We start from the raw sequence: 13,848 nt of genomic DNA on the forward strand, positions 1-13,848 counted from the left end.
ACCTTCACTACATATCTCTGGGCAACAAAGCCCAGATCTCGCCACAGCGTTCCTGTGCCAGGGTTGCCACACACCGGTCGCTCACCACCGCCAAGCTTTGCCGCCACAAGACCACTGTTGAAATGTGCTGCTAAAAGATCAGCCATACCATTTCCTATCGGTGCTACCATGCAGAGGGGAGCTCCAACCAACCAGACTCACATTTCCACAACAAACTGAAAGCAGAGAGAAATCACCACAGAGAACCACACACAGCTAGAAGGAAGACAGACGGCCTGGTAGTTACCATTTTGCACTCTCATCATAAATTTGGCACAGCGTTTAAAGCGAAAAAAAAAAAAAGATCTCCAGCACCAGATTTTTTTTTTTTTTTTTTGTTGCTTCCCAAATGTAAAGCGAGCGCTGGTTTGGCAGCGAGTGGAGAATTAGCAGATGAAAAAAAAAAAATTCAAAATTGCGGGGTTGTACGAAAAATAAATTAGCCGACTATGACGCTCACAAAAAAACGTAGAAGAACATTTTTAAAACAAAACCACAACAAAGATTTTAGGAAGTTAAAGATTCGCGGCAGGAACTCGAGCAGAAGCTCATTAGACCAAAAAAAAACAACAAAAACAAAAAGGCCGGATAAAAAGTTGTAGTAAAAAAAATTGTCAGGTAAAAATAGAAACGTTAAGAGCAGTGCATTCTGGGAGAAAAAAAACTTTAACAACGGGGACTTAAAATAAACAGTCCTTTGTGCTTTCCAAAAAACCTACGAGAAAAAAAAAAAAAGTCCTTGGCAAAGTGTAATTGGTGGTGGTGTCTGTTCTGATCCCTGGGCCCGGCGCGAGACTCGTGCACACGCACACACACACACACACACACACAGACACACACACAGATGGGGGGGCCAGGGAGAGCAGAGCACAGAATAGGGAAAAAAAAGAGAGAGCCGAATCAATGTTGGACGAGCGCATACGACCGCTGGCAGAGCCGAGTGCCGCTTCTTTTTTCCCCTTTTCTCTCCAACTCTCTCTCTTTCTCTTTCTGTTTCTCGCTCGCCGTCTCTCGTCCTCTCCGCGTTCTTTCCCTAACCATCGCTTGAGCCTCTGCCAGCGCGAGGAGGGCCCACCTATTTGGCAGCAAGATGCCTGTAGCCCAGCCAATGCGTTAGCTTCAAGAGCTGAAAGGGAGGGAAAAGAGAAAGAGGAGGAGGAGGAGGAGGAGAGGGGGGGGTGGGGGCGTCGTGGCAAAGAGAGGGGGAGAGAGAGAGAGCGTGCACGAGAGAGAGGGAGAGAGAGAGAGGGAGCAGGTGGGAGTGTAAGAGAGCGAGCAGCCTTGTCCGACGTTGCACAATTTGCCAAATCGACAAGTTCCACTCTGACACGGAGGCAAAGTTCAGGGGAGCGAGTCGTCTCCTGCACCAATCCCAGCCGCCCGCAGCCTGCCGCCATCTTTACTATGGCCGCCATCGCCTCGTGCGCCCCGCCACTCCCCCCCAACCCCCACCCCCCCGCCCTCCTCTGCGCGGCTCTGCCTCGCTCTACCCCTCTCTCTCTGCTTGCATAATGCCACCTTGGCAGAGGATGGCACAGAGAGGACACACAGCTTCAGGATCCCTGCAGACCCGCCGCCGGCAGCTGCTCGCGGGTTCACCACAGCAAACAAAGAGGGAGGAACACACCCGGGCCGCCGCACTGCTCCGACGGCTCACACACAGATCACCGGCGACATGGTTTAGATGCACAAATGAAGAAATGGTTACAGAGTTTATAAACCAGGGGCACGGCAGAGGAAACAGAATCTGCCTCAGCTGTGTTCAATACTGTGAATGTTTCCCATGAAATCCCCCAAACCCCAAAATGTCTGCTCCTCGCCGTCCTCCCGCGTCCCCGGGAGGATTTGGCGTGGTCGTGCGGCGCCATGTTGCCTCATCGTTATGACGTCCGGGTTGCACCTGCTCTGCAGACGGCTTCGGTCTGAAGCCACAAACTGAATCACCGAGCGGCAACCGAAGCTCGTGACTCCAAACAAACAACATTCAGCGTACACACATAAATCATGTGATTCCTCCGCTCAGCGGCTGTTCTGACAACATCCACCACGCTGCCAACGAGGATCCAACGCCACAAACACCAGAACACGGCTGAGATTCACACGGAGTCAGCGTGTGTGAGGAGCGAGCAGAGCCGAGGGTTCGGTTCATCGATTTGTCGACTGAGAGAAAACTGGTAGTCGGCAAACGATTGATTGCAAATAAATCGCTTGTTCCAGTTTCTCCAACATGATCAATGGATGTTTTCCTTCTCACGTGTGAAGCTAAACTAAAAATTATTTGTTTCCGACTGCTTATAAAGACAAAAGAAGCCGTTTGAAGATGTCACCGTGCGTTCAGGGGAAATTATAAAAAGGCCTTTTGTCAACGAAGCAATAAGAGACAAACTCGTTGGGAGAATAATTGATTAAATGAGCGTTTAAGATTCAGAGTTTTCTCCCCTTGTTTCAGGAGAACGACCCAACAGGTGCAGCCGCAGCGTCTGAACGAGCTCCGAACTGAGCGAGGCTGACGCAGGGAGGGAAGTCTACATGTGAAAATAATGACCAAGGTCATTGGAATTACTGTTTAATCAAAGCCAGACTGCAAATGCACAAACAAAAGACACAGGCAGAGGCACTCAAACACTCAGCGCCACCATTTCCTCTCGAATAAACATCACAGCCTCCTCACAGCGACGCGTTTCAGCCTCATCATCATCATCAGCCCCGAGCATCAGACTAATGAAACATCAGCCGTCAACTGTGAACACGCTGAAGGACAACGCAGCTCGCCGCTCGGCCCCCGGCGCCGAGCGGGTCACCGGACCACGCCAAAGTTTGATGTATGGTTGGATAGAGCAACAAAGGAGGCCGAGGAGAACACACACCTTCTGAGAGAGGAGTGTGTGTGTGGGGGAGAGAGAGAAAGAGAGAGAGGAATCAGATAAAGGGCTAGACATCCATATGTCTAATATATATATATATATATATATGATGTTTATGGATTGAGAGGAGGTGAAACACGTAATTGATTGAGCTCAGATTTACAAAACATTTTTTAATTGGTCGTTCTCTGGTCATAAAGACCAGATTAAAACCACTTTGAGTCTTTAAACTAAAAATGAAATGATAACGTGACATTTATCATCATATAATCGATAGGAACATTTATATTTTGATATAATTTTTGGCCACGGCCCTAATCAGATATATCTATCTCTCCATCACCACCTGCAAACTAACAGCAGCAATATCGATAATTACAGCAATTAGATTTTAAAAGTCCAATATTTATATTTGTATAAAGCTTCTAAATGGTTCCAGTAAACTGAAGACGAGTTTAGAACCACAACCTTCACTCAGGAGTCTCTAAACTTAGAATAAATCATAATTTTTATCCTGATAATTATCGATATGAACAGTTTTATCATGTTTGTCCCGGACTCTTTACAGAGACGTGTCCCTGTCTCCAGCACCTGCAGCTGGAACCCCAGCAGCAGCAGAGAACTGGCACTGGTGATCCCTGAGTCTGATGCCTTTCACTCAGATTTAAAGCTTTTCCCGGTGACCCTGCCAAAATGCAAATACTCCTCCATTCACACGTCACTGGAATCTGACTACAAGGGCTTTGTAAGTCATTTCTCCTTCGTTCTGCTGTTTGTGAACGAGAAATAAAACAGAGTCACAGGGCTGGGGGGGGGGGGGGGCAGCGTCATCACGTGACGAAGGTTCATCTTCTCACCTGAGGATCCACCGGAGGCCAGAGCGCGCGTGCGGCCTCCTACGTCACTGTGCGTGAATCATCGATTATCGATCGGAAGGCGCGTGATCTGCGTGATCCGTGTTTTCTAACGCGTCACCTGGTCACCTACAAAACTAAAAACTCGGCTTCTCCTTCACATTAAAGGACTCCGGAGAATTACACAGCGCACGGTGCATTGAGGGTCATATTTCACACCTGGAAATATTACATTTAAATGATTTTGTTGTTTCTGTGAGGCTCCATCGTCCAGGACTCGTTTATGAAGAAATATCAAAACCGCATTATCACGTTTCTTCTTCTTTCTCCTCATTTAAAAATATGAATCTTTAAAAAGAGGGGAAATGTGCAGCCGGGAATCAAATGATAAAAGAGCTGGAGACGAGGAAATAAAACCACGAGGCTGAAACGCTTTTTAAAACCCGACGAATTATTATAAATTAATTTTAATATTCATGCTGCACTTGAAGAAAAAAGCCTGTTTTTCCTGCTGAGGCCCAAAATGACCCAGATCCACCGTCTGTGTTTTATTCTTCTTATTATTAAAGGATCTGTTTAGAAAAACTGAAGCGAAATACCACTGGATTTATTTTGTTACTAAATCAAAGATTCAAACCGCATTTTCCACTGCGAACGAGCCAGTTTTCATTCTGCAAAAATAAAATATCATCACCGTAAAAAAAAGCCTGAGCTGAATGTGAGCAGAGACAAAAGAAATGATTTTTGAAGTCCTTTATTTTTCTATTCTCCGCACGTCGCTGAGTGAGGCCGCGGCTGCCAACTTCAGATTAACTCTTTCAGCTGCAGAGAAAGACGCTTTTACTCTGAAAAGCTCCGTGTGATTCATTAGTGCGTGTGAAGACCCTGCACTGCATTTTAACACACGAATAATCCACCCTTTAAAACTGTTAACATCGATTTTATTAATGTGCCTGAAGAATTATCCTATTGTGATCTATTCATTATTAATAATAATATTAGGGAAAAACGATATTGAAATATTTTGCCTGTGAGATTTTTCCCAATAAGGTTTTTTTGAACATTTAATGTGGATTTCTATATATAGGTCAAAAGGAAAACCAGCCAATTAAATATAATTTACAAAATATATATGTGTATATGAATATAAAGTGTCTTGTTCTACTTTCTAATGTTGCATTGAAGTGGAAGATAAAGGTTGAGTTGATAAATATAAATACATAAGGCTCAATAAAATAAAGGGCTGCTCTATTCCTCTAAAGTAAAACCCTCCACATCCATATATACAGATAAAATAAAGACTTTCTAAAAAACAAATATAATTATCTTTTAGTTTTTTTATTCCAGCCTTGACTGACTCCAGGAGACGATGGAGGTAATATTCCACGTCGCCAAGCCAAAAAAATACAAAATCATAATGTTGGCACGGTGAAATGCTTTTTTAAAATTTTGTTATGATGAATTTTTTGGCTCGAGTGTTTTGTTTTCCTTCAAACGTTGATCATCTCAATGATTTCATCTTTTTTGAATTACAAGAACATGGAGAATCTACATGATTTGTCCGTAAATCACTGGTGAAACTTCAGAGACAGACGGAGACGCTTTGTCCTCCGGTGGACGACCTCGTCTCATTAGACCAATTAAACCAGTGTCTCATAACCCGAGGGCCTCCCAGCCGCCCGGCCCTTCATTAGTGCAGCTCTGTGCCCGACTGAGCGTCCCTGACCCCGGACAGAGTTTGACCCCGGCTGACCCTGGCCCCGGCCCGGGCCTCTGACAGAGAGCCAGGTCACAGGAAGGTGGATGAGGAGACAGGGTCAGGGGCGATGGAGAGGAGAGGGTAACAGGCTCCATCATTTACTTAAGAGTGCAAAGCATTCAGATTTGATTTGTTATTGTAATTTTTTGACCTCAACAATATCAGGGAACGTTATAAAATAAGCATTTGTCGGCTTGACGAGATGTTCTCTGTTATTCAAATGGAAAACTGCGTCAACACAAAGGCAACACACAGAAAATGTTTGAGAGAACATGGGGAAATGCTTTGGCACAGTGCAATATATCTTTAACTCCACAGAAACTCTGACCTACCTGGCTACTTTAGTTGATGTAGTATATTACTCGGTATACTTATTCATGTTACTTGGCCCTATCTTTGAGATATTGTGAGACCATTCCCGAAAGACCATATACGTAATTGAGTAATCTGTCTGGCAGCTAGTTTTTATTTTGATTATTTGTTTTTGGTGTGTGTTTAAACCCTATGTTTTGTTTTTGTTTGTGAATTTATATTATGTCTTGTCAACACTTTGTTATGTATCTGAAAATTGTAAATAAAGTATTTTTCCAGGGAGCAGGTGTGTCCACTGGTTTTATCCCAAACCAACGCACCAGTTTCCCAGATGCTCCACGTCTTCTATGAGCTTTCTGTGGTTTGGTACAGTAATGAGAACAAGCTCCAGTGGCTGCTGCATGTCTCCAGGTTGTTATCACACACTGGAATCGCTCCTGTTAATCATTAGAAACTGTGGGGGGGGGGGGACATGAGATTAAAATTTAAAGACAGGGGAGAAGTCACCGTTACTGGGGCTCTCGCAAGTGATGCGTGAAGATCCACGGCTCGGCGCCCCAGCGTCGCTCGCACTTATCTGAGTTTACACACCAGTGCATTACTAGGTGTGAAAAATCTGCAAGCAATTTGCGGCGGCTGCGTGCTAACGTGCCCGGGGTGGGCCGTGTGGGGGGGCAACCAGCAGAGCAAGAGGCACGCACGGCACATTCCAGTCCCACAAAGGGGCTCTGCTGCCTGGCTGCACTGGGAACCAGACCGGGCCCTTCCTCAGAACCTCTGGGTTCCAGCAGGAACACACGTGAACTCACACGAGGAACACTAGAGGTTCTGTGCACGGCAAAACCAAAGAGGAATAAAAGAATCACCTCATTTATAAGTTGTGAGAGCAGCGAGATCAAAGGGAACCAGATCACCGGAGGCCATCCGGGTTTTATGATCCTCTTTGGCCATTTCACATAAAACAATATGTGTTGCTGCTCGCCGAGGAGTGAAGCGTGTCGGGACGTGCAGATGTTCTCGGGTGAAGACTCATGGTGCTGATGAGCAAGAGGAAGACACTGACACACACAGCTGAACCCGAACCAGCATGAGGTGATCACTGGATCACCAGGCAGCTGATGGAACTCACCTTCAAATCTCCTGAAGCTGCCTCGTGCCACACACTACTTATCTGCACACTTGCATGAACACACACCTTTTCCTCGAACCCCCCCGAGTCTAGAAAGAATGTGCTGCTGGATGAAGGAGCCGCCCTGAGTCTCACTCATGTGTGTGTGTGTGTGTGTGTGTGAGGGGCCGTGCCGGGACAGGCCGACTCAGCACCACAACAGCCATGACTGAGTGTTTTCTCACCGGCTGCCCCCCCGGCTGCCAGGCCCGACTGAGGAACTGTGATACTACCGACCAGGTTGTCAACGCCTCACTTGTTCTTTTAGTTGCAAACAGAACTATTTAATCTGAAGGTTCCCACCGGGTTATGAATACTACTTCTTGAGTTTGGTGGAGGAGACGGACGTGGAAAAGGCCGGCAGCTTTCTGCAGCAGTCGGCTGATGGCCGCTGTTAATTGTCTGCGCTGGTGAAAGCTCTGTGATCAGAACACACATTTGAATTCATTCTCTTTCACGCTGCTTTCCCCTTTTGGTTCGATGGAAGTTTGACGGATGGACACGTCACAAACATTTGATCCTTCCGGAGGTGAGAGGTCACTTGAACGGAGCCTAAGCAGCTAGCGTCTGTAAGCTCCTTCTGTCTTTGATCTGGACCGTGTCTTTGATCTGGACCCTGTGGTTGACACACGTCAGGGAGAATTACCGGCACAAAGCGGCGGGACTGTTACACCACCGCTCCTCTTATGAAAAGATCCCTCAGCAGAATTAAGAGTGTCAACACGGCCCTGAAATGCAAATCAGGGATCTTCAGGTTCATGTGTTAACTTGCCGCTTAACAAAGCTGTAGGGCTTTGCTCGTTCTTTTCAAAGAGACGAGTATGAAATGCTAAAGTTCAGCCGCTCACACACGGCTGCAGAGAGGAAAGTGAGCTGAAACAACACGGCTGTGCTTTCAGACCCGAGACCAACACTGACGCAGAACGCTGGTGTTTGTTGTTCGGAGCCAAAGCTGACCGCACAACTGTTGTGTTGCACTGGAGCAAACCTGAAAACGCCACACACACACAAACACACAAGCACACACACACTAATACTAATCACCACTCTTACGTGCTCTTGTTTTAAAGCTGCCTCTACTTTGTGTTGCAGCTTTTTGTCGTTGCAGCCTTTGTGCACAATATGCGAGTTAATTTACGAGAGAGCACGAGCGGCGTGTTAACACAACAGCTTGATGTCAGATAATATGTTGCTGCAGAGTTTATAATATATCACACATGCACGTTGTGACCCGATCGTCATTCTGCTGCTTCTTCAGTCTCCTTCTAGGGTCACATTGTTTCCAGCATGTGTTAAAACATTAGTTTGGTGCCAACGCGAACATTGAGGTTTCACTTCCTGTAACGATTCCTCCTGTTCATATTGGCCGTAAAGCAAAAGCCTCCATATGGTGAGTGACGAGGGACAAACTCCTCGGTCCTTCTGTGCGTCAGTCAAACCGAGAATCTTCCGAAGTTACAGAAGCTTCGCACTTTGTTGTCGAGGGAAGAAAGAGAAGGAAAATTAATCTTCATCTTAACTGTAGAGAAACTTTCTGTGTGCACAGTCGGCTTCTGTCTCATCACTAACGGACGACATGAACACAGCAAACTGATTAAAGCAAGATTAACTCGGCTCATACGGGAAAAAGAGAATCGCTTAGAGACAGACCGGGAAATTTGGGGAATCTTGAAACAAATATCACACATAAAAAATAGAATATTCAAAAGTTTGACTCATGAATTGCATTTAATTTGAGGTACTTTTATTTGAATGCTACTTGACTCCTCACCAGATTTATTTGACATCTGGAATTGCTTTTTATTTTTCAAATTAAGATTTTACATATAGAATACAACATATTTCAAAGAAGGTCAATGAATTATTAAAAGTAGAAGCAGCTGAAACACTTCCCCAAACATGCATTTTAAAGCCTTAATGATTTAATATTGTACCTTCCATATATTATTGCTATTGGCTGTAATTTGTTCTGTACAAATTTTTATCTAATTCAGAACAGATTGTTGTAAGTCCGACTTTATATTTGAATTTATTCAGATTTTGAATCAAGGTCTTAAGAGAGTTGCGTTGGTGCTTTTACTGAATTCATGTTTTTTATGGTTTGTTTCATCATTTTATCATTTTATTAATTTATTCTGAAACATTTGTATCTTTCTCTATTTCATATCAATATTAACTGAATTCAATGAGCTAATTTTGATTGTTGCTCAGAGAAAATGAGGATCTACGCAAGAATTCTACATAAATTCAGAATGAAATAGAAATTAAATCTCATGTATTAACCCAAGGAGCCCAGAATGAAAATGGTCGTTAAGGTTTGTGGTCACAATGAGTTTACAGCAGCACGAGGTTGTGATGTCAACGGGTCGGCCGGCGATGGCAAGAGCGCCGGAACTCTATAGGCTACAACGCCAATGGACCCGGGGCCCAAAACTAACAGGCCCTCGCTAAATAACCTTTTCTTTCTCTTCTACCATGACATCACCAGGACGACGGCGTGCACGAGGGCAGCAGCCGTGCACTCTGACAGAGAGAAGGTGAGACAGGCACACACAGACAGGAGAGGTCTTGTCTCCAGGCCGGTAATTATCTATGAAAACACAAGCGAACGTGGCATCAGGGCTAAATCAACACTGTCGTGAACCTGGGAGACGCCGGCGTGCCATCGCAGGACGGAGAGAGAACAGACGGGTCAGAAGGTTCCAGCTCGTGCTTCGCCGGGCTGATTGCACGAGACGTGGACCTGAAGACGTTGAGCATGTGGAGCAGCCGACCCGGCCGAGGCCGAGGAACAGAACCTCCTCCTGGACAGAGAAGCCCGCTGCTAATGCAGAGTTGAACGCTTTGCAATCAGACAAATAAAGGGGCAATCTAGCACACAATCAAACCAGAGATTTAGCCTGCGCTCCTGCCAACAGCGAGGGACCTCCTCTTTTTGAACAAGGGATGCACTATTGACTGCACCCCCCCTCTCTCTCTGTCTCTCTCTCTCGCTCCAGTCTTCCCTCTCTGCCAGTCTGAAAGGCGTGATGCCAACCTTTTCCACCATTGGGCATGCTGCCCTGCCCTTTATGCAAATGCTTTGCCGCCATCTCGACTCGCAACCCCCACCGCCTCACCCTCCACGTCTGTGCACACCCCCGTTTCGGCTTCCTGTCTATATATTCTTTTTTATCTTCGTACTTTTTCCGTCGGAATTAGCCAAGAAACTGAGCTTAAGCTGTAGCCATAAGTTATTAATTAAACCCTGATGATCTGAGGTCCTGCCTGTATGGATCCTGAGCAAAGTGAGAAAGTGGCTCAGCCCGTGGGCCCGGCACTTTGTCTCGTGTCTGCCGTGGACACAAAGCACCAACCAGGGGCGAATACTTGACAGAGGTGTGGTTCTATGTGTCTGTACGAGCCCTGATAAAGAAAACCAAAAAAATACTAAACAGAACAGGGAGAATAGGAGGGAGGGCGAGAAGGGCTGAAGGAAAAGAAAGTGAAAGAAATAACAGAGGAAATAACTCCAGCTCACTGTGACTCATGAACACACATCACACCATCTCCCTTTAACTACCTGCACCGCATTAAAGACGGATAAAGATTAGTTTTCCACATAAGGACGATGGTTGATAACAAGGACCATTAACCAGAGTTACAGATAATAGATTGGACCCAATCATTAAGATATAAAATGTGATTTTTTTTAGGGTCTGGAGTAAAAACAACAAGAGGTTAATAAACCTACTGCTGGCTTCAATTACAAAGAAGAGGTTATTAATGTGATGAAAAACAAAGTCAATCATGGCGGCCACTGACAGGCCAATCTCCCGAGCTGGCACCGGCGCCAGAACAGGACGAGTTAATGAGTCAGAAGCAAACAGAGAAGCCGGGAAAGAGCAGAAAAGATCATTTACAGGATTAAAATCTATGAAATGTAAAGAGAACACAAAGAGGTCGGTAATCAGGATTATAAAAGAGTTAACACAGAGTTCTGCTAATGCTGTTAAAGCAGAGTTTCCGCTGCTACTGACGGAATCGAACCCTCACACCGGAGAGGATCACGGCCGAGGACGGACGCCGCTCGACCAGACGCACACAAACACAAACTGAGGATCTCATTTGTTCAGGTGAGGAGCAGAGACTCAATAAAACTGTATAAAAGGTCCCATTGAATATTTAGATCTTTGACACAAACAGGTCAAACAGGCAAAAAGAAATCTCGATCTCAGTGGCAACAAATGGGATTTTTTCTTTTTCTCCAGACGCACAAACAAAGACGTCTGAACCCCCGACAGTCTAGACCAGCACGGCAACAATCTCCAAATATAAACTTCAGGCCTTATTTCCCAAGCCCTCCACACAATGGCTGCTCTAATCTTCCTGAGAGGAGAGACAAGTAAACAAAACAGGTTGGTTGAGGGAGAATTAAGACTTTAACACCCTTTTCCTCTTTTCGCTGAGTGCCACTCTACACACACACTACATACACACACACACACACACACATCCCGTTCCGATGCAGACTTCCTTGTCTGAAGTTACAGTAATAAAGTTTTTAGCTGCCAGTAAGTGACAGACGAGAGGTTAAGGAAGGTGAAAAATGCAAAACAAGGGAAAGACAGGAAGCTGTTAAAGCAAAGTTTTTACATTCCTTACAGTTCCTTCCACTAACTGAGAATTCACACTGATGAACGCTTCATGAGTTTTAACTTATTAATTTATTATCTATGAATAAATCTAAATTTCCAGGAGCAGCCAACACGAAGGACTAGTTTGACGGGTTTGTGTAAATATTCAATTTTTGTTAATTATTTTCTACAACTAGGATTTTTGATGGTAAGTTCTTTATCTGTGCGTCAGTGTTGTGTTGGTACCACTGAGCTTATGAAGGCAGCAAATCACGACAGTATTACTCAGACTTTAGATGCTATTACATCCTCGGCATCAATTCATTTACAACAATAATAAACCAGGAGAAAAATAAGGATATATTAGAGCGTAATTAGCTTCCGTCAGGCCAAAGAGAAAGTGTGTGTGTGTGTGTGTGTGTGTGTGTGTGTGTGTGTGTGTGTGTGTGTTGGAGGGAAATGAATGAGGCCTTTTCTTGCAGCAGGCTCCAGATCAGAGCTCCTAACTATGGGATTTGGTGCTGTTGCCTTTCTCCCCCTGGAGGGAGTAATTAGGTTAGGGAGGACAACTGCCGCATTGTTTTAACAGAGGAGGGATTGTGCCGGCCAGAGTCCCACCAGCTACATGCTTCCCTCACAACAAAAAATGCCAAACGGATTCTGTGGCACACGGACGCACATCAACACACGGAGAGAGAGAGAGAGAAACTTTTTCTGGGGGGAGATTTCCTCTGCTGGGTTATTCACAGTGAGGACAGATCTGTCTCTGGTTCCGTGTGGATCCTATGAAATGTCAAATATAGTCCAACAGTGTCAGATGTCCTCTCCTGTTGTTGCAGTTGTGGGATCCTGGCTCTTTGTGGGACTCGGCTCCCTCCAGTTTTAAACAGCGTCTACTCTCTCCTGCATCCAGAGGCTTGGCAACACACACCGCTCCTAACTAGTATAATATGGTTATGATGCATCTGCATTCCTTCCAATCCCCGAGGAAATACAATACGGCTATATCGTCTGTTTTAATCACGGCCGGCTTCCAAGGAAAGTAAAAGGAGAATAGGAACAGCCACAGCTATAAAGACTCTTTCTCAAATATACTTCAAGTTCGTTTAAATACATCCTCCGCTGATTGATACAGAGTAAATCAAACAAATCATGCCGGTAGAAAAAATAAAAGAACATGGAGTGCTCCCCAGTCTACTGTATTTATAACACACAGACGACGGCCTCTCTCTCTCTCTCCCGCCCATTTCCCTCTCCCATGTCTTTCTCGTCCTTCCTTACTCTCCTCCTGTCGTATTTCTTTCTATAATCTTTCTGGACCGAGGGAGAAAAATACTGCTGCTGTTGTTTTACTCCTCTGAACCAGTCCCAGGGCCCACAGCTCTTCAGAGTGTTCAAGAAAAAACAGGAAAGAAACGCATAATGTGCACCTCTGCACCCCCGCCCACACCGTCCCTATTCACTTCCATCGTAAATCTCCACCGCCAGGCTGCAGGACACCGTCAATTTGTGGTCCCCACATGAGTCCTAACTCCTGCTTCCAAAATACTTTAGTTCAGGTGTGCAGACGGAAAGAAAAAATCATAAAATAGAGTTAATGTGTGTGAAGTGATATGTGAGTCTACAGGAGGCGTTTCTCTGCAGCAGCTTGCCACAGGTGGCTGGGGATGATTGCACTTTATTCCAGATGATGACCATAATGAGCCCAGTTTTAAGTTTCCCGGGACACGCCGACGAGACTGACAGCAGCTTGACATGTCAGACAGCCGAGCGCTTGCGAGTGCATTCCCCCCCCCCCCCCCCCCGCCCCCCCCGGTCCCGCTTCGACAGAACTGCAGCCACAACAGAGGAGCGGCACAGGCTGTTTCTCCATTACGGGTTTTTTTAAGTTGATCACATCACGTAAAGGACTCCTGCGGGATTATTAATCAGCGAACATGAACACCGGCTACACATCTGAATACCAGCGGAGAGAGAGAGAGAGAGAGAGAGAGAGAGAGAGTTTAATTTCTAACCGTGGTAATGAGCGTTGGGCGAGCGGAGACGCTGCCACGCCATGAACTCACGGGGCAACGCTAAATGTGCTCCATCTGTGTTTTGTATTTTAGCAGTGACATGGAATCCTTATCCTGCACCGAAGTTTCCAGTCAAATATACAACTTTCCATGTAACGCACACTAATCCTGCAGCTATTTCTCTGAGCCTAAACAGAGCAGAAAGTTTATATTTGAATTCC

General features: G+C 45.5%; 1 protein-coding gene across 6 annotated transcripts in view; it reads right to left on the reverse strand.

Annotated features, from left to right (window-relative positions):
- The window catches only part of nfixb (nuclear factor I/Xb), a 117,243-nt gene that overhangs the window by 81,408 nt on the left and 21,987 nt on the right, over positions 1-13,848 (reverse strand). For 2 of the 6 annotated variants that reach the window (XM_061090379.1, XM_061090374.1), the window contains exon 1: positions 3-268. The exons of 3 other annotated variants lie outside the window; for them this stretch is intronic. In XM_061090379.1, the coding sequence (XP_060946362.1) occupies positions 3-170 (168 nt within the window). In that variant the 5' untranslated portion in view covers positions 171-268. Of the gene's footprint in view, positions 1-2; positions 269-13,848 lie in introns of those variants that run through there. One more of the 6 variants, XM_061090377.1, reaches the window with a different exon arrangement.

Source organism: Limanda limanda, chromosome 17, assembly GCF_963576545.1.
Source record: "Limanda limanda chromosome 17, fLimLim1.1, whole genome shotgun sequence".
Taxonomy (NCBI): Eukaryota; Metazoa; Chordata; class Actinopteri; order Pleuronectiformes; family Pleuronectidae; genus Limanda; species Limanda limanda.